Here is a 25,411-nt window from a genome sequence, read left to right on the forward strand (position 1 = left end):
CACCCTAACCTGACCCTCACTATCTTCATAAAAACTCTCTGCAGCATTTAGTAACTTAGTACCTATTCCATACTCAGATAAGGGAAAATCAGCATATTCCTCTCTAAAACAGCACCTACCCTACCCAGTTTGCACCCAAATTAACTGAGCAAAGTTTAGCAAAACTATTGGCTTAAACCAAAATTATGAAGACTATAAGCATCACTTGGTTAATAATAGGTAAGAGCAAACCAAAATGAGTGAGAGGAGCCATCACCTCTAGTTGCTACTCCTGGATCCACATAACTCTAGCAGTACTTTTGTCATTAATGATCCATCAGATGATCAATGAAACTGCCTAATTCCATGTGAATGGAGCAACAATCACTATAGCAATGCAAATGTCAAAGAATAATGAAATGGATTTGGATAGTAATCCCATTCCTATTCTTCTTAAAAAAATTTTTTGCCAAATTGGTGAAAATCCCAATATGGGAGGTGCTGAGTTCTCAGTCAGATCACTTCAAAATACAATGTGGTGAAGATACAACAAGTTACTTAGTATCAATGGAACAAGAAGTATAATCAAGTTTCTATGGGGTTGGGGACAGAAGGGGATGAGCTGGTATTATGTAGTCTGTAAGCCATTAAATTAAGTCTGTCCATAATGCCTAGGCATGATAGTGGCTCTCTTTGCAGTGCAACTCATTTTTGTAATTTCATAATCTCAATGTAATCTTGCAAGGAAATAAAATCCGATTGATTGATAGCATATTGCTGGTTCAATTATGTTAGGGAGATGAGGTGCTTTTTAACAACATAGCTCTGAACTGATTGGCAGATAGCGAATCTTGCAATGCTTCAGGCAATGAATTCCAGATCTTAGGGCCTTTTATACACAATGAGTTTTTGCACAGGCTGAGTCGGACACACAGGGAAGCAGCAGTTAAACTGCACCATGGTGATAAGGTGACTTACTGCTGGGGGTCATGGCTGTACAGAACAGTATTGCTGCAAATAATAAAATATTTGGATCATTACTCTCCCACTAACTGAAAATATTCATAAAATTTAAAAAAAAAAAGTGAAGTGAATGCTTTATGCTTGGCTAAGAACTACAGGTGAACAAATAAAATGCTGTTGTCACTATCTGTAGCAAATCATAAAAATTTATACAATGAATTACCTCACCTTCTTCCACTCCATCCCTTACACTCCCAGATGAACAAGTGATAACTATTGAAGTCCAATGGAGATTACTGTAGTCGTCATAGGAATCCATTGTATCCAACCTGAATAAATAAAGTACAGTACTTTAATTTACAGCATATACAGTGGTCCCTCGTTTATCGTATGTAATCCGTTCCTGGAGGAGCTACTATTATCGAAATCTACGATTTTTGAATGAATTTTCCCCATAAGAAATCATTTAAATACAATTAATCTGTTCCTGACACCCAGAAGTATTAAAACAAAAAAAATTTTTGCATGAAATACAGATGTAGTACATAAACAATACAATGGGAAATGATGAATGAAACATTAACAGCATAACACTTACCTTTATTGGAGATTCTTCTTAGTGTATGGAAGACTGGAGGAGGAGATAGATTGGATTATTTACAGTTTGGAAGGGGAATCCCCTTCCATCAACACCTCAGGTACCAATTGCTTTTCTGGGGTTGCTTTTCTTCTCTGTTTCTTAATGCCACTAGGACCAGCTTGAGAGTCACTGGAGTCCTGTCTCACAAAATAACTGTCCAGAGAGCTCTGTTTCTGACATCTCTTTAACACTTCCCTAAAATGGCCCAAGACTTTGTCACTGTACATGTTGCCAACATGGCTTGCAACAGCCTTGTCAGGGTGATGTTTCTCCATAAATCTTTCCATCTTACACCACATTGCAAAAATCTCCTTAATTTCTGAAGAAGGCACCTTCTTCCATCTCTCTACCTCCTCCTCTGCAGCAAGATGCAGAGCTGCGATCTGTTGCTCTTCCTGCTGAAGCTCTTGCAGCTCCTCAGTGGTTAGCTCTTCCCTGTGGTCCTCCACCAACTCTTCCACATCCTCCAAACTCACATCCAACCCCATGGAACTCCCCAGTGCCACAATAGATTTATTTTTATTTATTTATTTATTTATTTAAAATTTGAGCACACATACAGAGGTACAAAAAATACAGATAAGAGCAGCATGCCAAAGCCACTTATACTATGCATAGCATTACGGGCTGGCTTAAAATTAACTTAAGATTAACTAAGCAATGATGAAATCAGTGATAAAACTTTAATGTAAACAGATTACTATAAAGCACAAGTGAGTATTACAAAGACAGGTCATATGGTTGTATGCATTGTTGTACATTCAGTAGAATGGAGTATTCTGTTAGGTAGTGTATTTAAAAAATAATAAAGTTAGATTGGGTTTTAGGTTTAACATTTATGTGATATAATTGTGAGAAACATTTAAGATATACAATTTATAAGGTTCAGTTATTCAGTATTTATTTGGTTTTGGGTGAGTAAGTGATCTTTGAGAAGAGACTTGAATTTATAAACAGGTAGTGTTTCTTTTATATTTACAGGTAATGAATTCCAGATTTTAGGGCCTTTTATGTGCATTGAGTTTTTGCATAGTGTGAGATGGACACGAGGAACATCAAAGAGTGATCTGTGCCTTGTGTTATGGTCATGTGTTCTGTTGAGGTTGGCAAGGAGATGTTTGAGGGGAGGGTTAATATCAGAGTTAAGTGTTCTATGTATGTAATAGGTGCAGTAATACGTATGGATGTTTTGTATGGTGAGTAGGTTTAGTGTATTGAATATTGGTGGAGTGTGCTGCCTATAGTGAGAATTTGTTATCATTCTAACTGCAGCCTTTTGTTGGGTAATTAGTGGTCTGAGATGGTTACTTGTTGTTGAGCCCCATGCACAAATTCCATAGATGAGATAGGGGTAAATAAGAGAGTGATATAGGGCCAGGAGGGCTGACTGTGGAACATAGTACCGTATCTTCGATAGTATGCCTACAGTCTTGGAAATTTTCTTAGAAATTTGTTGTATATGTGTATGAAATTTGAGTCTATTATCAAGGTGGATTCCTAAGAATTTTTCCTCTGTTAGCTTTGTGATAGGTGATCCGTTTATCATTATGTTAAGAGGGACATCTGTAGCTCTGTTACCAAACTGAATGAAGTAGGTTTTGTCAATGTTTAGTGTAAGTTTGTTAGTCCTCATCCAGGTAGATATTTTCTGTAATTCGGTATTTACAGTATTGGCTAGCGTGACTGGGCTCGGGTGGGAGAAGACGTATGTAGTGTCATCTGCAAATAGTGTGGGTTTGAGTAATTGCGAAGCATTTGGTAGGTCATTTATGTATAGGAGAAAGAGAAGAGGGCCAAGGACACTTCCCTGTGGGACACCAACTGTAATTGGTTGTGCAGAAGAGTTTGCCCCATTTGCATACACATATTGGCTTCTGTTGCTGAGGTATGACTTGAGGTAGTTGAGGGAGTGCCCTCTTATGCCATAGTGTGACAATTTTACGTGGAGCAAGTCATGGTTAACTGTATCAAAAGCTTTACGTAAGTCAATGAAGATCCCCAGTGGGACTTCTTTTTTCTCTATTGCAGTGTATATATGTTCTAGCATGTGTATAATAGCATCATTAGTATTTTTATTTGGCCTGAATCCAAATTGGCAGGGGTTGAGTATGTTTTGGGAGATAAGGTAGGAGTAGATTCGTTTATGAATTAATTTTTCGAAGATTTTTGAGAGAGGGTGTAAGTTGGATATTGGCCTATAGTTATTCAACTCTGTTTGGTCTCCTCCTTTGTGGATCGGGGTGACCCTTGCTATTTTGAGTACTGTAGGGAAGGTGGAGGATTCAATGGATTTGTTAAAGAGTGTTGCAATGATTGGTGATAGCACTTGTGTCACTTTTTTGTATATAAAGGGTGGTAAGGTATTTAAATCTTCTTTAACAACAGACATAGGCTCATCAGGGTCAGTCCCAAACCCTTCAAAATCCCTCTTGTCGACACAGTCTGGCCACAATTTTCTCCAAGCAGAGTTCAAAGTGCTGGTAGTCACTCCCTCCCAAGCCATTCCTATAAGGTTTATGCAATGGAGGATGCTGAAGTGTTCTCTCCAAAAATCTCTTAGGGTCAAGCAAATGTCTGAGGTCACATTCAAGCACCTTTGAAACATTGCTTTGGGGTAGAGTTTTTTAAGGTTTGCAATGACCTGCTGGTCCATGGGCTGGAGGAGAGAAATGGTATTCGGGGGAAAGAACTTTACTGTGATGAGCCCAAACTCCTCGAAAATTAGGTCATCCAAGTTTGGAGGATGAGCAGGTGCATTGTCCATTACTAGGAGGCACTTGAGATCCAATTTCTTTTCCAGGAGGTAATTCTTCACACTAGGGCCAAACACTTCATTGAACCACTCTACAAAAATTTCCCTCGTGACCCATGCCTCACTATTAGATTTCCAAAACACACACAATTTACTCTTTATAACATTGTTTTTCCTGAAAACACTGGGATTTTCAGAATGGTACACTAGTAACGGCTTCACTTTGAAATCCCCACTAGCATTAGCACAGAACATGAGCATTAGCCTGTCTTTCATGTCCTGGCAGTGCCTTTTCCTCCTGTGTAATGTAGGTCCTCTTTGGCATTTTCTTCCAAAACAGGCCTGTTTCGTCACAATTGAACACTTGTTCAGGTTTCAGTCCTTCAGCCTCTATGTACTCCTTGAATTCATGCACATATTTTTCAGCCGCTTTGTGGTCCAAACTGGCAGCCTCACCATGCCTTACCCCACTGTGTATGCCAGTACGGTTCTTAAATCTCTCAAACCAACCTTTGCTGGCCTTAAATTCACTCACATCACCACTATTTGCCAGCAATTTCTTTACCAGATCGTCGTGCAACTGCCTAGCCTTTTCACAAATAATCGACGTCATAACACTGTATCCTGCTAATTGTTTCTCGTTTATCAACACCAATAATAACTTCTCAACCTCTTCGAGTACTGGTGATCTCATTTTTGTCAGCATATTTACCCCCTTTGCAACAACAGCATCCTTGATTTCCTTTTTCTTGGCCACGATGGAACATATGGTTGTGTAGGGTTTGTTATACAGTGGTCCCTCAATAATCGTCCGGCCTGAAAGTCGTCCATTTCGGAAATAGTCCCGTTATTTCATCTAAACATTGGCTCGCAAATGGTCCATTAACTCGCTAATCGTCCTTCGTCCGGGACGCGTACTCACGCTCTGAGCCGCCTGGGCCTGCCTTCCCAGCCAGTGTGCCATTGTTTACCAGTGAGCGACATTCCCCTCACATGCTCCTATGAAATATTTCATAATATTCCATTGATTTTAGTGCTTGCAAGTGCTAAATAAGCTACCATGGTTCCAAAGAAAGCTTCTAGTGCCAGCCCTTTGGTAAAGAATGTGAGAAACACATATAATTTATGAAAAAGTTTGTAGAAAAATACAAAGGTGGTGGTGGTAGAGTGGAAGCAGTTGTAATAGTGGTTGATGGTGGTAGTGATGGTGGTAGAAGGTAGTAGTGATGGTGGTAGAGGGTTCCTTCTTTAGTGATTCAGCGATTCTACTAACTCCTCCAATGTTGTTGGAGTTATATAGGGCTACAGTGGGCTTTTTCAAGTCACAAACAGATACATAGTCCTCCCCACCAACTCCATTGCCAAACACGTTTCCAACATCTTTTCCAATACCTCATTCCAAGTATCTACCTCCATCACCACGACCATCAAGGACATTACCAGTGAAAGACAGGACAAGCTTCCACCCTCTGCAGGGGTATACATAATCCCTTGTAATGACTGCAACAAATTATACGTGGGCGAAACATCAAGGGACCTCCAAACACGTATTTCAGAACACCAATACGCAAGCAGGTCTAACGACACAAGGAATGCCTGTGTACAACACCGTAATTCACACAACCACTTGATAAATTACAGAAACTCAAGACTTATCGCCACAGAAGACAACACTCGATACCGAAGAATCCTGGAATCATCACTTATTTCTATATCCGACAACTTCAACCAGAATAGTGGCTTCTATAACATAGCTGAACCACTTGCCAAGAAACTTCTTCATCGCTATCCCACATAAGAACACAGGAATGGAAGAACACTGTAGAAGGTCTGCTCACAAACTTATCCAATCTCCTTTCCAAGCTACCCAAGATTTTAGACTCTATAACCCCCACTCAGTACATCATCAGATGCAGCATTCTCCACCTGACCTCAGCATTCTGAACCTGACTATAAATACTCGCATCCCTTCCACCCCAGGTAGATCTGTTTGCGACTTGAAAAAGCCCACTGTGTGGGCGAAACGTAGTCAATAAAGGATCACATTATACTGCATATGTGTTTATATTTCCATTGTGTCGGTATTTTATACCATTTATTTCCATCAGGTCCTTATCAAAATGACCTCTACCCAAAGCTACCCAAGAATTTACTCCCATACCTAATGACACAAATCAAACTCGGCTCCTCCCACTCATATATTTGTCCAATCTCTTCTTAAAGCTACCCAAGGTCCTAGCCTCGATCACCCTACTGGTAAGTGTGATGTTAAATAAGAACATAAGAACTTAAGAAAGTAGGAACACTGCAACAGGCCTGCTGGCCAATACTAGGCAGGTCTTTCACAAATCCAAACCACTAACAAAATAAATGCTACCCAAGCAATAAGCTCAGGTGCAAGTCTGACTCAAATCCAACCCCTCTCACTCATGTATTTATCCAACCTAAATTTGAAACTACCCAATGTTTTAGCTTCGATCACCCTACTAGGCAGACCATTCCACTCATCAACTACCCCTATTACCAATGTTCATTTATACATTTTATTAGTGCTTTACATTTATTTGGCATTTTTTCTGCATGTAAGTCTATATTTATGCTAGGGAAGTGACCCCTGAAGTGACCTAGAGTCCTTATGGAGGGGGATTCCCCTTCCAAACAATAACCTCTCTTCCCTCTCTCCTCCTCCCTGTCTTCCATTCATCAACAACAGCCTTCAATAAAGGTAACTGTCATGCTGAATGTTCATTCTTTTGTGCATGTAAATCTATCTTTTAGGTAAAAAAAAATTTGTTGTTGATACTTCTGGGTGTCTGGAATGAATTAATTGGATTTACATTATTTCTTATGGGGAAAATTGATTTGAAAATCGTCTATTTCGATAACAGTCCCATTTCCAGGAACGGATTAAGGACGATAATTGAGGGACCACTGTACATCCTGGCCAGTTCGGCCGCACTTAAGCCACTTTCATATTGTTCAATGATGTTTTTCTTAAATTCAATTGTATTTCTCACCTTCTTTACCAAAGGCTTGGCACTAGGAGGTTTCTTTGGAGCCATGGTAGCTTATTTAGTACTTGCAAGCACTAAAATGAGTGGAATATTATGAAATATTTCGTAGGAGCATGTGAGGGGACCTTCGCTCACTGGTAAACAATGCCAGACTGGATGGGTAGGGAGGCCGCCCCGGCTCACACCGTGCGTACGCGTCCCAGACGACCTACTATTCGCAAGTCAATCTACGATTAGCGAGCCCATGTTTATAAGAAAATATCGCTATGATTTCCGAAATCTACGACTCTCGAGAACTACGATTATCGAGGGACCACTGTATTATAGCTACAATAAGTGCAGTATTTTACAGCATATATTACATCTACAATAGGTACCGTATTTTAATTTACAGCATATATTATAGCTACAATAGGTGTGAGCTGTGATACAGTAACTTACACTGATGGCAAACAGATGAATCCTTAAAAAGTGTATGAGATTTGCACTTCCGAGATCTAGTGTAAATGCATTATATGCTGTAATCTCCAATAACTGTGACTTAAACTTGTCCACAGGGTTTAGGAAAGAATTTAACAAATAATTACCATGTATTACGACCCCTGAATGGGTCACAATGTATATAATGTATATTACCTGTTCATATAATTTTATATTGCTTATATTTGCAATATTAGCTAAATCGTAAATATACATGTATTGCTTTATATAATTATTTGACTTAGTTATATTATTAGGTAGGATGTAACATTTATATATTATTCAGTGCTCATAGTTCGAGTGTTAAGTAGCTGACAGCATTATCTAACTACTGTAGTTTTCATTTCGCTCATTACGCTGCCGGCTTCTGTGTTGCTGGGCAGCAGCAGTCCACGGAGAGTTGAGTGATCAGGGTGGGGTGATCACATCTCACCAGGAGGAGTCTGCCTGGCCTGCGCTGATTATTGTCTGTTTGATGTGCCTTCCAACAAGACGGCCTCTCCAACTCTCCCTTGACGGCCCTTGTTGGAAGATCGTCTCTGTCATTTTCTTGTTGTTGGTTCTGTGGAATTCTGTTCACAGAACATTGTCTAGACTTAGTGATTTTTGACGTTGTACTGAGGTTGTGTGTCGCATAGACACTCTGAGAAACTCAGGCCCTGAGCTGTAGCTTCTGACCTAATTTGTAATGGTATCTGTGTACTGTCACAGTCGGGGATTTTCTAATGATGACCTTAGATTCAGTAGTATGGGAGTTTTGTGACTTTTGTGGACGATCTGCAGATGGTCCCTACTTAGTGTCATTATATTATCTCCTTGTTCCTGATTCTGTGTCGCTGTTGCTTGTTACATTGCTGTTCAGCTTAACAGTCATTTTATTGTTCAAGCAAGTTGTTCTGATTGCCAGGTTGGTCAAGAAATCAGTTTATGTGAGAATTTTCAGTCAGTCACTGGTTAAGTCTAGTCGAGTTTTGAGACATAGCGAGCTACTTAGAGCACTTACACACATACACACAGACTTACTTGTATATATTAGTATTATGTTATTAAATGCTAACAATGTACCAGACGGTACTTAACCCTTTAAGGGTCCAAGGCCAAAATCTTAAGTGGTGCTCCAGTGTCCAAGAAATTTTGAAAAAAAAAAAAAAAAAAAAAAAAAAAAAAAAAAAAAAAAAAATATTTTTTCTTACAAAATTAAAGAGTACATATATTTTTGTGAAGGTAATAAGACAATTTTTTTTTTTTCTGATCAGTACTTACCGAGATACAGCGGCGGGATGTTGACCCAAAATGACCGGGTGGCAGCAACATCAGTGACTTCCGCAAAATCCCATTTTTTTATTTTAAGTTTTTCATACTTTTTTCTTTTCTTTTCTAATTTTTTTTCTTTTTCTAATAACATTTGTGGCCTGTGAGACCAGTATAATGCATATTGTATAAGTGTACACTCATTGTATTCAATACAATAACTGCACTAAATTATCATTATATTGCTTACAAAACTTGTTTACAAGTTTATTGTAAACAAAATGATGAAAATATTAGTGCGGTTATTGTGTTGAATACAACGGTACCATATAGTACCATATGGTACAATGGTGCCACAGGGTGCAATTGTACCATATGGTACAATGGCACCATATGATGCAATGGTACAATATGGTACACTGGCACATGATACAATGGTACCATATGATACAATGGTACCATATGGTACAATGGCACCATTTGGTACAATGGTACCATATGGTGCAATGGTACAGGGTACCATATGGTACAGGGTACCATATGGCACAAGGTACCATATGGTACAGGGTACCATACAGTACAGGACACCATATGGTACAGATACAGGGATAACTATGGAAAAAAGTCACCCTGACTTTTTTGGGTTATCCTAGGATTTTGTACGTATGTTGCTATGTATTCAAATTCAAAGTTTATTCTCTACAAGGATTACAATGCTGAGTTTACAGAATTTGGTTATTGTGTGGTTTACATGTAGTAAAATAATAATTACAGAGTGTACCACTAGAACACTTAGCATGGCTAGGCATTTCGGGCAGACTTAGATTAAATCTTAAGTTCAAAATATTACAAAATTATGAGGTAAGTTGGTATTATGGATAAGTGACTAAATACTAGTTTGTGAGTTTAGCAATGTGAATGCTTTTGTTTTGGCACTATACATTGTTTCAGTATTGGAGAATCACAGGCCAACTTATGACTAGTTAAGATTCATTATTTTAAGATTGAGATTGATATTTCTGTTTATGGTCAAATGGGCGAGTGAGTGTAAGTGTGAACCACCAGGTGGTATTCGTGTAATTAGTTGACAGGGTGTATCAGGGAGATAAGATGTTTTCTGAGGGTAGTTTGGAGGTGATGAATGTGTCTGCAGTTCTAGAGTTTTCAGGTAGGGTGTTCCAGATTTTAGGGCCTTTGACTTACACTGAATTTTTGTAAAGCTTCAGTCGGACACGGGGAATGTCATAGAGATGTTTGTGTCCGGTGTTATGCCTCTGGGTTCTGTCACAACTATCAAGAAAGTGTTTTAGGTCAAGGTTAATATTGGAATTTAAGGTCTTGTAGATGTAGATTGCACAGTAGTAAGTGTGGATGTACTGAACAGGGAGTAAGTTTAGATCTATGAAGAGTGGGGGTGTGTGTTGCCAGGGATGGGATTTAGTGATTATTCTTACTGTGGCTTTTTGTTGGGTTATTATTGGCTTTAGGTGTGTTGCTGCAGTTGAACCCCAAGAACAGATAGCATAGGCGAGGTATGGATATATAAGTGAATGGTATAGTGTGAGAAGGGCAGTTTGCGGCACGTAGTATCGTATCTTGGAGAGGATCCCAACCGTTTTGGATACTTTTTTGGTTATGTGTTGAATATGGGTGCTGAAATTCAGGTTGTTGTCGAGGTATAGGCCTAGGAATTTGCCCTCATTATGTCTGGCAATTAGAGTGTTGTCGATGTATGATAATCTATGTATGTAATTGTATTTCTGTACACCTGAATAAACTTACTCAAGTACATGTGGCATCATAAGTAAGTTTATTTAGTTATACACAAATAAAGTTACATAGAATATCATACTTAGCAGCATATGTTTGGAGAACCTAGGATAACCCAGAAAAGTCAGACTTATTTCCATTAGGGTCCCTGTACCCTGTACCATATGGTATAATGTACCATATGGTACAATGTGCTATATGGTACATTGTACCATATGGTACCACTCTACCATATACCATTGTACCATATGATACCATTGTATGACATGGCACCATTGTACCATATGGTACCATATGGCACAATGGTACCATATGGTTCAAAACCACAGAATTCGCCTTCAGCTCCACTTCCATCAGTCTTAGAACTGTAAGTTGTGAGGAGGAGAGTCAGAATTCGCCCGGAGAGTGGGGAGTGAGAGCTTCTTTGCCGCCAGGCACAATGAACAAAGCTACTTTGCCGGCGTTCCCACAATGCCATGCGGGCGTCCAGATTTTTTCTATGGTGTGCACACTGACCACCCAGACCAATTCTCTCAGATGTAGGCCTACCAGCCTTCTCGCACTAAATTTGACGCCTCTAGAATTTTGGCGTAGATCTACGGTTTGGACCCTGAACGTAAAGCCGTAGATCTACGGGACGGACCCTGAAAGGGTTAAGGCCAGCAAAGGTTGGTTTGAGAGATTTAAGAATCGTAGTGGCATACATAGTGTGATAAGGCAAGGTGAGGCTGCGAGTTCGGACCAAAAAGCGACTGAAAAATATGTGAAGGAATTCAAGGATTACATAGACAGCGAAGGCTTGAAACCTGAACAAGTGTTTAATTGCGACGAAACAGGCCTGTTTTGGAAGAAAATGCCAAACAGGACCTACATTACTCAGGAAGAAAAGGCACTCCTGGGACATAAGCCTATGAAAGACAGGCTTACTCTCTTGATGTGTGCTAATGCTAGTGGTGATTGCAAAGTGAAGCCTTTATTGGTGTATCACTGAAACTCCCAGAGTGTTCAGGAGAAAGAATGTCCTCAAGGCTAATTTGTGTGTGATGTGGAGGGCAAACAGTAAGGCATGGGTCACTAGAGACCTTTTCTATGACTGGTTACACCATGCATTTTCCCCCACTGTGAAAAATTACCTCCTGGAAAATAAATTGGACCTTAAATGTCTCCTGGTATTAAACAATGCTCCTGGTCATCCTTCAGACTTGGCAGAGCGACTTTCTGGGGACACGAGCTTCATTAAGGTCAAATTTTTGCCTCCTAATACCACTCCTCTCCTGCAGCCCATGGACCAGCAGGTCATTTCAAACTTCAAAAAACTCTACACAAAAGCTTAGTTTCAAAAGCGTTTTGTAGTGACCACAGACACTCGATTGACTCTAAGAGAGTTTTGGAGATATCACTTTAGCATCCTCAATTGCGTAAACATTATAGGTAAGGCTTGGGAGGGAGTGACTAAAAGGACCTTGAACTCTGCTTGGAAGAAACTGTGGCCAGAATGTGTAGACAAAAGGGATTTTGAAGGATTTGAGGCTAACCCTGAGAAGTGTATGCTAGTTGTGGGATCACTTGTGGCATTGGGGAAGTCCTTGGGGTTGGAGGTTAGTGGGGAGGATGTGGAAGAGTTGGTGGAGGAAGACAATGAAGAACTAACCACTGATGAGCTGCAAGATCATCTTCAACAGCAAGAGGCCAGACCTGAGGAAACTGCTTCGGAGGAGAGAGAGAAATTGAAGAAGTTGCCTACTTCAAAGATTAAGGAAATGTGTGCAAAGTGGCTTGAAGTGCAAACCTTCATGGATGAAAATCACCCTGACACAGCTATTGCAAGCCGTGCTGGTGACTATCACAATGACAATGTTGTGAACCACTTTAGACAAATCATAAAGGAACGGGAGGTACAGGCCTCTATGGACAGATATGTTGTGCGACAGAGGTCCAGTGACTCTCAAGCTGGTCCTAGTGGCATTAAAAGAAGAAGGGAAGTAACCCCGGAAAAGGACTTGATACCTCAAGTCCTAATGGAAGGGGATTCCCCTTCTAAACATTAACAACTTCCACACTCTCCCCTCCTCCCATCCCATCAATCATCACCAGATCTTCAATAAAGGTAAGTGTCAGTTTGTGTGTATTAAAATTAATATTTCATGTAGTAAAAAAAATTTTTTTTCATACTTTGGGGTGTCTTACACGGATTAATTTGATTTCCATTATTTCTTATGGGGAAAATTAATTCAGCTAACGATAATTTCAGCATACGAAGAGATTTTGGGAACGGATTAATATCGTTAGCTGAGGGTTCACTGTATACCGCTATGGTGCTGTTAATGGCCGAGAAGTGAACTCCGCTATTTATGGTCTGATTTCTTTCATTTTTGGTGTATGTTAAGAAGCATCTTTCCATCATACATTGCCCAAGTTTCAATAAGATAGCCCAACAACCAAGAGAAAATAATAATAATAATAATAATGCATATATATATACATACATCTAGGTTTTTCTCCTTTTTCTAAATAGCTCTTGTTCTTCTTTATTTCTTCTATTGTCCATGGGGAAGTGGAAAAGAATCTTTCCTCCATAAGCCATGCGTGTCGTATGAGGCGACTAAAATGCCAGGAGCAATGGGCTAGTAACCCCTTCTCCTGTAGACATTTACTAAAAAAGAGAAGAAGAAAAACTTTATAAAACTGGGATGCTTAAATGTGCGTGGATGTAGTGCGGATGACAAGAAACAGATGATTGCTGATGTTATGAATGAAAAGAAGTTGGATGTCCTGGCCCTAAGCGAAACAAAGCTGAAGGGGGTAGGGGAGTTTCAGTGGGGGGAAATAAATGGGATTAAATCTGGAGTATCTGAGAGAGTTAGAGCAAAGGAAGGGGTAGCAGTAATGTTAAATGATCAGTTATGGAAGGAGAAAAGAGAACATGAATGTGTAAATTCAAGAATTATGTGGATTAAAGTAAAGGTTGGATGCGAAAAGTGGGTCATAATAAGCGTGTATGCACCTGGAGAAGAGAGGAATGTAGAGGAGAGAGAGAGATTTTGGGAGATGTTAAGTGAATGTATAGGAGCCTTTGAACCAAGTGAGAGAGTAATTGTGGTAGGAGACCTGAATGCTAAAGTAGGAGAAACTTTTAGAGAGGGTGTGGTAGGTAAGTTTGGGGTGCCAGGTGTAAATGATAATGGGAGCCCTTTGATTGAACTTTGTATAGAAAGGGGTTTAGTTATAGGTAATACATATTTTAAGAAAAAGAGGATAAATAAGTATACAAGATATGATGTAGGGCGAAATGACAGTAGTTTGTTGAATTATGTATTGGTAGATAAAAGACTGTTGAGTAGACTTCAGGATGTACATGTTTATAGAGGGGCCACAGATATATCAGATCACTTTCTAGTTGTAGCTACACTGAGAGTAAAAGGTAGATGGGATACAAGGAGAATAGAAGCATCAGGGAAGAGAGAGGTTTATAAACTAAAAGAGGAGGCAGTTAGGGTAAGATATAAACAGTTATTGGAGGATAGACGGGCTGATGAGAGCATAGGCAATGGGGTCGAAGAGGTATGGGGTAGGTTTAAAAATGTAGTGTTAGAGTGTTCAGCAGAAGTTTGTGGTTACAGGAAAGTGGGTGCGGGAGGGAAGAGGAGCGATTGGTGGAATGATGATGTAAAGAGAGTAGTAAGGGAGAAAAAGTTAGCATATGAGAAGTTTTTACAAAGTAGAAGTGATGCAAAGAGGGAAGAGTATATGGACAAAAAGAGAGAGGTTAAGAGAGTGGTGAAGCAATGTAAAAAGAGAGCAAATGAGAGAGTGGGTGAGATGTTATCAACAAATTTTGTTGAAAATAAGAAAAAGTTTTGGAGTGAGATTAACAAGTTAAGAAAGCCTAGAGAACAAATGGATTTGTCAGTTAAAAATAGGAGAGGAGAGTTATTAAATGGAGAGTTAGAGGTATTGGGAAGATGGAGGGAATATTTTGAGGAATTGTTAAATGTTGATGAAGATAGGGAAGCTGTGATTTCGTGTATAGGACAAGGAGGAATAACATCTTGTAGGAGTGAGGAAGAGCCAGTTGTGAGTGTGGTGGAAGTTCGTGAGGCAGTAGGTAAAATGATAGGGGGTAAGGCAGCCGGGATTGATGGGATAAAGATAGAAATGTTAAAAGCAGGTGGGGATATAGTTTTGGAGTGGTTGGTGCAATTATTTATTAAATGTATGGAAGAGGGTAAGGTACCTAGGGATTGGCAGAGAGCATGCATAGTTCCTTTGTATAAAGGCAAAGGGGATAAAAGAGAGTGCAAAAATTATAGGGGGGATAAGTCTGCTGAGTATACCTGATAAAGTGTATGGTAGAGTTATTATTGAAAGAATTAAGAGTAAGATGGAGAATATGATAGCAGATGAACAAGGAGGCTTTAGGAAAGGTAGGGGGTGTGTGGACCAGGTGTTTACAGTGAAACATATAAGTGAACAGTATTTAGATAAGGCTAAAGAGGTCTTTGTGGCGTTTATGGATTTGGAAAAGGCGTATGACAGGGTGGATAGGGGGGCAATGTGGCAGATGTTGCAGGTGTATGGTGTAGGAGGTAGGTTACCGAAAGCAGTGAAGAGTTTTTACGAGGATAGTGAGGCTCAAGTTAGAGTATGTAGGAAAGAGGGAAATTATTTCCCAGTAAAAGTAGGCCTTAGACAAGGGTGTGTGATGTCACCGTGGTTGTTTAATATATTTATAGATGGGGTTGTAAGAGAAGTAAATGCGAGGGTCTTGGCAAGAGGCATGGAGTTAAAAGATAAAGAATCACACACAAAGTGGGAGTTGTCACAGCTGCTCTTTGCTGATGACACTGTGCTCTTGGGAGATTCAGAAGAGAAGTTGCAGAGATTGGTGGATGAATTGGGTAGGGTGTGCAAAAGAAGAAAATTAAAGGTGAATACAGGAAAGAGTAAGGTTATGAGGATAACAAAAAGATTAGGTGATGAAAGATTGAATATCAGATTGGAGGGAGAAAGTATGGAGGAGGTGAATGTATTCAGATATTTGGGAGTGGACGTGTCAGCGGATGGGTCTATGAAAGATGAGGTGAATCATAGAATTGATGAGGGGAAAAGGGTGAGTGGTGCACTTAGGAGTCTGTGGAGACAAAGAACTTTGTCCATGGAGGCAAAGAGGGGAATGTATGAGAGTATAGTTTTACCAACGCTCTTATATGGGTGTGAAGCATGGGTGATGAATGTTGCAGCGAGGAGAAGGCTGGAGATGTCATGTCTGAGGGCAATGTGTGGTGTGAATATAATGCAGAGAGTTCGTAGTTTGGAAGTTAGGAGGAGGTGCGGGATTACCAAAACTGTTGTCCAGAGGGCTGAGGAAGGGTTGTTGAGGTGGTTCGGACATGTAGAGAGAATGGAGCAAAACAGAATGACTTCAAGAGTGTATCAGTCTGTAGTGGAAGGAAGGCGGGGTAGGGGTCGGCCTAGGAAAAGTTGGAGAGAGGGGGTAAAGGAGGTTTTGTGTGCGAGGGGCTTGGACTTCCAGCAGGCATGCGTGAGCGTGTTTGATAGGAGTGAATGGAGACAAATGGTTTTTAATACTTGACGTGCTGTTGGAGTGTGAGCAAAGTAACATTTATGAAGGGATTCAGGGAAACTGGCAGGCTGGACTTGAGTCCTGGAGATGGGAAGTACAGTGCCTGCACTCTGAAGGAGGGGTGTTAATGTTGCAGTTTAAAAACTGTAGTGTAAAGCACCCTTCTGGCAAGACAGTGATGGAGTGAATGATGGTGAAAGTTTTTCTTTTTCGGGCCACCCTGCCTTGGTGGGAATCGGCCAGTGTGATAATAAAAAAAAAATAATAAAAATAATAATAATAATAATAATAATAATAATAATAATAATAATAATAATAATAATAACATCTTTAAAAGTAAGCAGGTTATAACAATAAATGGAGAAAAAAAAATTGGAATGACTTATGCAGCAAGTATCGACCCTGGAAATTTGAAATTATGCTAGCCGAAAATAGTGCCAAATAACCGAAGGAACCGAATAACTGATTGCCGGATTTGTGATGGTGGACCTGTACCTGAAAGAACCCTTTTGGGTTAGTCCTCAAATCCCTTGTGACCTTAGCCTCATAATCCCCTTTTGCTTTTCTTATTCCTTTTTTTGATTTCTCTTTTTAATTGAATATACCAATTTCTTAACTGCCCATCCCATCTTTCGATATGCCTATATATGCCTCTCTTTTGACCAGTGAAATATTTTAATCTATTGTTCATCCATTTGGGATTATTTTTGTTAGATCTAATTTCCTTACTCGGAACAAAAGTTGTCTGGGCAGCTAGGACTATGCTCTGAAAAATGTCATATTTGCAACCAACACCACCAACCTGACCCATAGTCAGGTCATCCCAATTTAGCCCACCCAGGTAATTTCTCAGTGCCATGAAATCGGCCAAGTGGAAGTCTGGGACAGATTCGATTGCAATTATCTGGGTAATTCCAAGATACAGTGGACCCTCGCCTAACGATGGCATCGCATAATGTTAAATCCACCTAGCAATACATTTTAACGCAAAAATTTTGCCTTGCCTAGCGCTAAAAAACTCGCTCAACGCAATTCGTCCGAGACGCATCCATGCGCGGCCTGAGCCAGCCTCACTTGTTCCGTGGGTGGCAGTGTTTACAAGCCAGCCTCCACTGTCACATCCAAGCATACAATCAGAACATTTCATATTATCACAGCATTTTTAGTGATTTCACCTGCAAAATAAGTGACCATGGGCCCCAAGAAAGCTTCTAGTGCCAACCCTGTGGTAAAAAGGGTGAGAAATACTATCGTACCACAGTCAGCTGCTGCTGCACCACCGTCAGCTGTTGCTGGACCAGTCAGCTGTTGCTGCACCACAGCTGCTGCTGCACCACAGTCAGCTGCTGCTGCACCTCAGTCAGCTGTTCCTGCACTACAGTCAGCTGCTGCTGCACCACAGCTGCTGCTGCACCATGGTCAGCTGTTGCTCCACCACAGTCAGCTGTTGCTCCACCACAGTCAGCTGTTGCTGTTGCTGCACCACCATCAGCTGTATTACTCGAAGATGTGGAGAGTGTGTTGTTGGTATGGCTTAACATGAAACAATTACCAAGAAACGATTAACCCCAGAGGGTTAGCCACCCAGGATAACCCAAAAAAGTCAGAGCATCATCGAGGACTGTCTAACTTATTTCCATTGGGGTCCTTAATCTTGTCCCCCAGGATGCGACCCACAACAGTTGACTAACACCCAGGTGAACAGGAAAAAATACCTGAAACTAGTACTCATATTGGTGAGGTTAGTGGGGAGGATGTGGAAGAGTTGGAGGAGGAGGAGGACAATGAAGAACTAACCACTGATGAGCTGCTAGATCATCTTCAACAGCAAGAGGCCACACCTGAGGAAACTGCTTCGGAGGAGGGGAGAGAGAAATTGAAGAAGTTGCCTACTTCAAAGATTAAGGAAATGTGTGCAATGTGGCTTAAAGTGCAAACCTTTTTTGATGAAAATCACCCTGACACAGCTATTGCAAGCCGTGCTGGTGACTATTACACTGACAATGTTGTGAAAAACTTTAGGAAAGTCATAAAGGAACGAGAGGTACAGGCCTCTATGGACAGATATGTTGTGCAACAGAGGTCCAGTGACTCTGAAGCTGGTCCTAGTGGCATTAAAAGAAGAAGGGAAGTAACCCTGGAAAAGGACTTGCTACCTCAAGTCCTAATGGAAGGGGATTCCCCTACTAAACACTAACACCATTAACACTCTCAGGTTAGCCTCAAATCCTTCAAAATCCCTTTTGTCTACACATTCTGGCCACAGTTTCTTCCAAGCAGAGTTCAAGGTCCTCTTAGTCACTCCCTCCCAAGCCTTACCTATAAGGTTTACACAATTGCGGATGCTAAAGTGATTTCTCCAAAACTCTCTTAGAGTCAATCGAGTGTCTGTGGTCACTACAAAACACTTTTGAAACAAGCTTTTATGTAGAGTTTTTTGAAGTTTGAAATGACCTGCTGGTCCATGGACTGCAGGAGAGGAGTGGTATTAGGAGGCAAAAACTTGACCTTAATGAAGCTCGTGTCCCCAGAAAGTCGCTCTGCCAAGTCTGAAGGATGACCAGGAGCATTGTTTAATACCAGGAGGCATTTAAGGTCCAATTTATTTTCCAGGAGGTAATTTTTCACAGTGGGGGAAAATGCATGGTGTAACCAGTCATAGAAAAGGTCTCTAGTGACCCATGCCTTACTGTTTGCCCTCCACATCACACACAAATTAGCCTTGAGGACATTCTTTCTCCTGAACACTCTGGGCGTTTCAGAGTGATACACCAATAAAGGCTTCACTTTGCAATCACCACTAGCATTAGCACACATCAAGAGAGTAAGCCTGTCTTTCATAGGCTTATGTCCCAGGAGAGCCTTTTCTTCCTGAGTAATGTAAGTCCTGTTTGGCATTTTCTTCCAAAACAGGCCTGTTTTGTCGCAATTAAACACTTGTTCAGGTTTCAAGCCTTCACTGTCTATGTAATCCTTGAATTCTTTCACATATTTTTCCGCTGCTTTTTGGTCCGAACTGGCAGCTTCACCTTGCCTTATCACACTATGTATGCCACTACGATTCTTAAATCTCTCAAACCAACCTTTGCTGGCCTTAAATTCACTCACATCACCACTAGTTGCAGGCATTTTTCTAATTAAATCCTCATGCAACTTCCTAGCCTTTTCACATATGATCGCTTGAGAGATGCTGTCTCCTGCTATCTGTTTTTCGTTTATCCACACCAATAACAGTCTCTCAACATCTTCTATCACTTGCAATCTCTTATTCGAAATCAAAGTTGCACCTTTGGCAAGAACAGCTTCCTTGATTGTCGTTTTCTTGGAACTGAGTACTTTTGTGGAGCTCAGTAAGGTAACTGAGAGAACAGAGAACATTTGTCAAAGATAGTAAATTAAGATATGATTTTGTTTGGATTTTTAACCCTGGGTATTATAAGAGTCAGTGCATCATCAAGGAATGACTGTCTTATTTCTATTGTGGCCCTTCAGTCTTGTCCCCCAGAATGTGACCCACAAAAAATGACTAACACCCAGGGACAGCAGATGTACGGTTGCTAACACCCAGGTACCTACTTACTGCTGGGTAAACATGGACAGCAGGCGTGAGGAAACATGTCTAGCAATTCTCCCCATGCCAGGGATTGAACCATGGGCCCTCAGCATGTGAGCGGAGTGCCTATCAACCAAGCCACGGGGCGTACAACCAAGCCACAAGCGAGAAAACCGAGCACCTTTGTTGAACTAAGTAAAATAAATGAAGGAACTGAGCACATTTGTGAAGCTCGGTAAAATATATGAAGGTAATGAGCACAATTGTGGAACTCAGTAATGAAAGTGAGGGAACTGAGCACTTTTGTGGAACTCAGTAAAGAAAGTGAAGGAACTGAATACCTTTGTGGAGCTCAGTAAAATAAGTGAAGGAACTGAGCATTTTTGTAGAGGAGCTCAGTGAAATAAGTGCAGGAACTGAGCACTTTTGTGGAACTCAGTAAAGCAAGTGAGGGAACTGAATGCAATTAAATCCCACCATCTGACTTCATCATCATCTTCAGTTCTACAACTTTACAAATAAAACTATTATATGAGTTTCAAATTCCATACGAGGCTCGCACACAATGAAGTCCATGGTTTGATCCCCGGTACGAGTGGAAACATTAGGACATGTTTCCTTAAGACACCTGCTTCCCATCCTTATCTATCAATAAAATAGGTACCTGGGTTGTTAGATAAGACACATATGCAACAGTTAGGTATCTTTATTTCGAAACGTTTCGCCTACACAGTAGGCTTCTTCAGTCAAGTACAGAAAAGTTGATAGAAGCAGAAGAGACTTGAAGACGATGTAATCAGTCCATCACCCTTAAAGTTTTGAGGTGGTCAGTCCCTCAGTCTGGAGAAGTGCATTGTTCCATAGTCTGAAACAATATCATATTGTGCTGTCCTGGTAGACAGTAATGGTGAAGCTGGAGATTTTGTCCAGGTAGTCAGGAAATATACACAGGAGGGAATGCATATAATTGACCTCATGGGAGACAGGAGCTGTAGTGGGGAAACAAGTGTAGTCAACGACAAGATAAAACCAATATTACAAACAAGTAATGCCACAGGAAATAGCAAACAAGAGGACTCCACTAGCAATAATGAGGATATATTACCAAAAACAACTGGTGAGAGTTCCATTGTTGGTGCTAGTGAGGATAGGAATAAGACAGGTAAACATGCACCAACAAGGAATACAGTCACAGAAACCCAAGGCAAACGGAAACCAAGCCTGTGCACATACTATGCACTTGGTATCTGCAGGCATGGGAAATCTGGAAAAACAGATGGGACGTGCAACTATGACCACCCTAGAAAATGCCGTGCCCATATGACAACAGGAAAATGCAAACTCCCTTCCTGTAAGCTTTTTCACCCTGAAATGTGTCCCTCTTCAGTACAGGAAAGACTGTGCTATAACTTAAATTGCCAGGCACACCATCTAAAGGGGACAAAAAGATACAAAACATCCAGGCCATGGGAAAACCTGGGTAGCCACAGCCACTCAAGAGGGAGAGGTTTTTTAGTGCCAGGAAGGAAAAAAACTGGCAGGAAATGGCAGAAATCGTACACCAAATCCAGTCATTCATGGAGTGGAACCACAGTCGATGGCCTCCACTCCAAACCAACAGATACAGATACTAATGCCGGAAAAAAAATCCCCCCCCCCCAGTGCCAACAATACCACCAGTCCGATGACATTCTTCTTAGCCAATATACAGGGTCTAAAGCCAGCAACGAACAACAAAATACCTTTCATCCGTGGACTGCTTGCAGAGGCAAATGCAATGTTCGCGGCTTTCACAGAGACCCACATAAAGGATCACTTGGACAACAAAATATGCATCCCAGGTTACAACCTATACAGATGTGACAGAGTGAACAGGCAAAAGGGGGGAGGGGTTGGCCTGTACATCGCAGAGTTACTTGTTTGCACAGAACTACTTAATGCCTCATATGATGTAGTGGAAGTTTTAGCAGTAAAGATCAAGAACCAAAACCTAGTCATTGTGGTAGTCTACAAGCCTCCGGATGCAATGTCCCAGCAATTCCAGGAACAGCTGTTAAAAATTGACCACTGTCTGGAAAATCTGCAAGCTCCTGCCCCAACATCTTGCTCCTGGGGGATTTCAACTTAAGGCACCTAAAATGGAGGAATATAGCAAATAATGTTGTTGCAGTGATAACACCAGGAGGCAGCTCTGATGAGAACTCACACACACACACACACACACACACACACGAGCTTTTAAATCTCTGCACAAAATTCAATTTAAACCAGCAAATAATAGAGCCTACTAGACTGGAGAATACACTAGACCTCATCTTCACTAACAATGATGATCTGATAAGAAATGTCACCATATCAAAAACAATATACTCAGATCACAACATAATCGAGGTTCAGACATGTATGCGCTGAGCCCCAGACCGACATAATGAGATTAGTCACGAGAGAGCCTTCACCAAATTCAACTTGAATAACAAAAACATAAAGTGGGACCAAGTAAACCAAGTCCTAACCGATATAAGCTGGGAAGATAGACTAAGCAACACAGACCCCAACTTATGCCTAGAGCAGATTAACTCGGTGGCACTCGATGTATGCACAAGGCTTATTCCTCTAAGAAAAAGGAGGAGTAGATGTAAAATAGAAAGAGACAGGTGCTCCCTTTACAGGCAATGGAAAAGAATAACAGAGCGGCTAAAAGAGACCAATATATCTGAAATGCGTAGGGAGTCACTGGTCAGAGAAATAGCAAACATCGAACTTAAGCTCAAGGAATCTTACAGGAGTTAGGAATTGCGGGAAGAACTAAAAGCCATAAATGAAATCGAAAGAAACCCAAAGTATTTCTTTTCCTATGCCAAATCAAAGTCGAGAACATTGTCCAGTACTGGGCCCCTACTTAAACAAGATGGGTCCTACACAGATGACAGCAAGGAAATGAGTGAGCTACTCAAGTCCCAATACGACTCAGTTTTTAGCAAGCCGCTAACCAGACTGAGAGTCGAAGATCAAAATGAATTTTTAATGAGAGCGCCACAAAATTTGGTTAACACAAGCATATCTGATGTTATCCTGACGCCAAATGACTTCGAACAGGCGATAAATGACATGCCCATGCACTCTGCCCTAGGGCCAGACTCATGGAACTCCGTGTTCATCAAGAACTGCAAGAAGCCCCTATCACGAGCTTTTACCATCCTATGGAGGGGGAGCATGGACATGGGGGTCGTCCCACAGTTACTAAAAACAACAGACATAGCCCCACTCCACAAAGGGGGCAGTAAAGCATTAGCAAAGAACTACAGACCGATAGCACTAACATCCCATATCATAAAAATCTTTGAAAGGGTCCTAAGAAGCAAGATCGCTACCCATCTAGAAACCAATCAATTACACAACCCAGGGCAACATGGGTTTAGAACAGGTCGCTCCTGTCTGTCTCAACTATTGGATCACTACGATAAGGTCCTAGATGCACTAGAAGACAAAAAGAATGCAGATGTAATACATACAGACTTTGCAAAAGCCTTCGATAAGTGTGACCATGGTGTACTAGCGCACAAAATGCATGCTAAAGGAATAACAGGAAAAGTTGGTAGATGGATCTATAATTTCCTCACAAACAGAACACAAAGAGTAGTAGTCAACAGAGTAAAGTCCGAGGCAGCTACGGTGAAAAGCTCTGTTCCACAAGGCACAGTACTCGCTCCCATCTTGTTTCTCATCCTCATATCTGACATAGACAAGGATGTCAGCCACAGCACCGTGTCTTCCTTCGCAGATGACACCCGAATCTGCATGACAGTGTCTTCCATTGAAGAGACTGCAAGGCTCCAGGCGGACATCAACCAAATCTTTCAGTAGGCTGCAGAAAACAATATGAAGTTCAACGATGAGAAATTTCAATTACTCGGATATGGTAAACACGAGGAAATTAAAACTTCATCAGAGTACAAAACAAATTCTGGCCACAAAATAGAGCGAAACACCAACGTCAAAGACCTGGGAGTGATCATGTCAAAGGTTCTCACCTTCAATTGCAGCTGCTAGAAAAATGACAGGATGGATAATGAGAACCTTCAAAACTAGGCATGCCAAGCCCATGATGACACTCTTCAGGTCACTTGTTGTATCTAGGCTGGAATATTGCTGCACACTAACAGCACCTTTCAAGGCAGGTGAAATTGCTGACCTAGATATGTACAGAGAACCTTCACGGCGTGGATAACAGAGATAAAACACCTAAATTACTGGGAGCGCTTGAGGTTCCTAAAACTGTATTCCCTGGAACACAGGCGGGAGAGATACATGATTAAATACACCTGGAACATCCTAGAGGGACTAGTACCGAAATTGCACACGGAAATCACTCACTACGAAAGCAAAAGACTTGGCAGACGATGCACCATCCCCCCAATGAAAAGCAGGGGTGTCACTAGCACGTTAAGAGACCATACAATAAGTGTCAGGGGCCCGAGACTGTTCAACTGCCTCCCAGCACACATAAGGGGGATTACCAACAGACCCCTGGCAGTCTTCAAGCTGGCACTGGACAAGCACCTAAAGTCAGTTCCGGATCAGCCGGGCTGTGGCTCGTACGTTGGTTTGCGTGCAGCCAGCAGCAACAGCCTGGTTGATCAGGCTCTGATCCACCAGGAGGCCTGGTCACAGACCGGGCCGCGGGGGCGTTGACCCCCGGAACTCTCTCCAGGTAAACTCCAGGTAAACTACGAAAGCAAAAGACTTGGCAGACGATGCAACATCCCCCCAATGAAAAGCAGGGATGTCACTAGCACGTTAAGATAGCATACAATAACTGTCAGGGGCCCAAGACCGTTCAACTGCCTCCCAGCATACATAAGGGGGATTACCAATAGACCCCTGGCAGTCTTCAAGCTGGCACAGGAAAAGCACCTAAAATTGGTACCTGACCAGCCAGGCTGTGGCTCGTGCGTTGGTTAGTGTGCAGCCAGCAGTAACAGCCTGGTTGATCAGGCCCTGATCCACCAGGAGGCCTGGTCACAGACCGGGCCGCGGGGGTGTTGACCCCCGGAACTCTCTCCAGGTAAACCTACACATTGACTGACAGTACCTACACATTGACTGACAGTACCTACACACTGACTGACAGTACCTACACACTGACAGTATCTACACACTGACTGACAGTATCTACACACTGACTGACAGTATCTACACACTGACTGACAGTATCTACACACTGACTGACAGTACCTACACACTGACTGACAGTATCTACACACTGACTGACAGTACCTACACACTGGCTGACAGTACCTACACACTGACTGACAGTACCTACACACTGACTGACAGTCCCTACACACTGACTGACAGTCCCTACACACTGACTGACAGTATCTACACTGACTGACAGTATCTACACACTGACTGATGGTACCTA

General features: G+C 41.4%; 1 protein-coding gene across 1 annotated transcript in view; it reads right to left on the reverse strand.

The window, feature by feature from the left end:
- The window catches only part of LOC128689660 (L-fucose kinase), a 146,970-nt gene extending 121,683 nt beyond the window's left edge, over window positions 1-25,287 (reverse strand). The window contains exons 1-2 of the mRNA XM_070080519.1: window positions 25,264-25,287; window positions 1,171-1,271 (exon numbers count right to left, since the gene is read on the reverse strand). Of these exons, the coding sequence (XP_069936620.1) occupies window positions 1,171-1,261 (91 nt within the window). The 5' untranslated portion in view covers window positions 1,262-1,271; window positions 25,264-25,287. The remainder of the gene's footprint in view (window positions 1-1,170; window positions 1,272-25,263) is intronic.
- Between the last annotated feature and the right edge of the window lie 124 nt (window positions 25,288-25,411).

Source organism: Cherax quadricarinatus, unplaced genomic scaffold (assembly GCF_038502225.1).
Source record: "Cherax quadricarinatus isolate ZL_2023a unplaced genomic scaffold, ASM3850222v1 Contig557, whole genome shotgun sequence".
Classification (NCBI taxonomy): Eukaryota; Metazoa; Arthropoda; class Malacostraca; order Decapoda; family Parastacidae; genus Cherax; species Cherax quadricarinatus.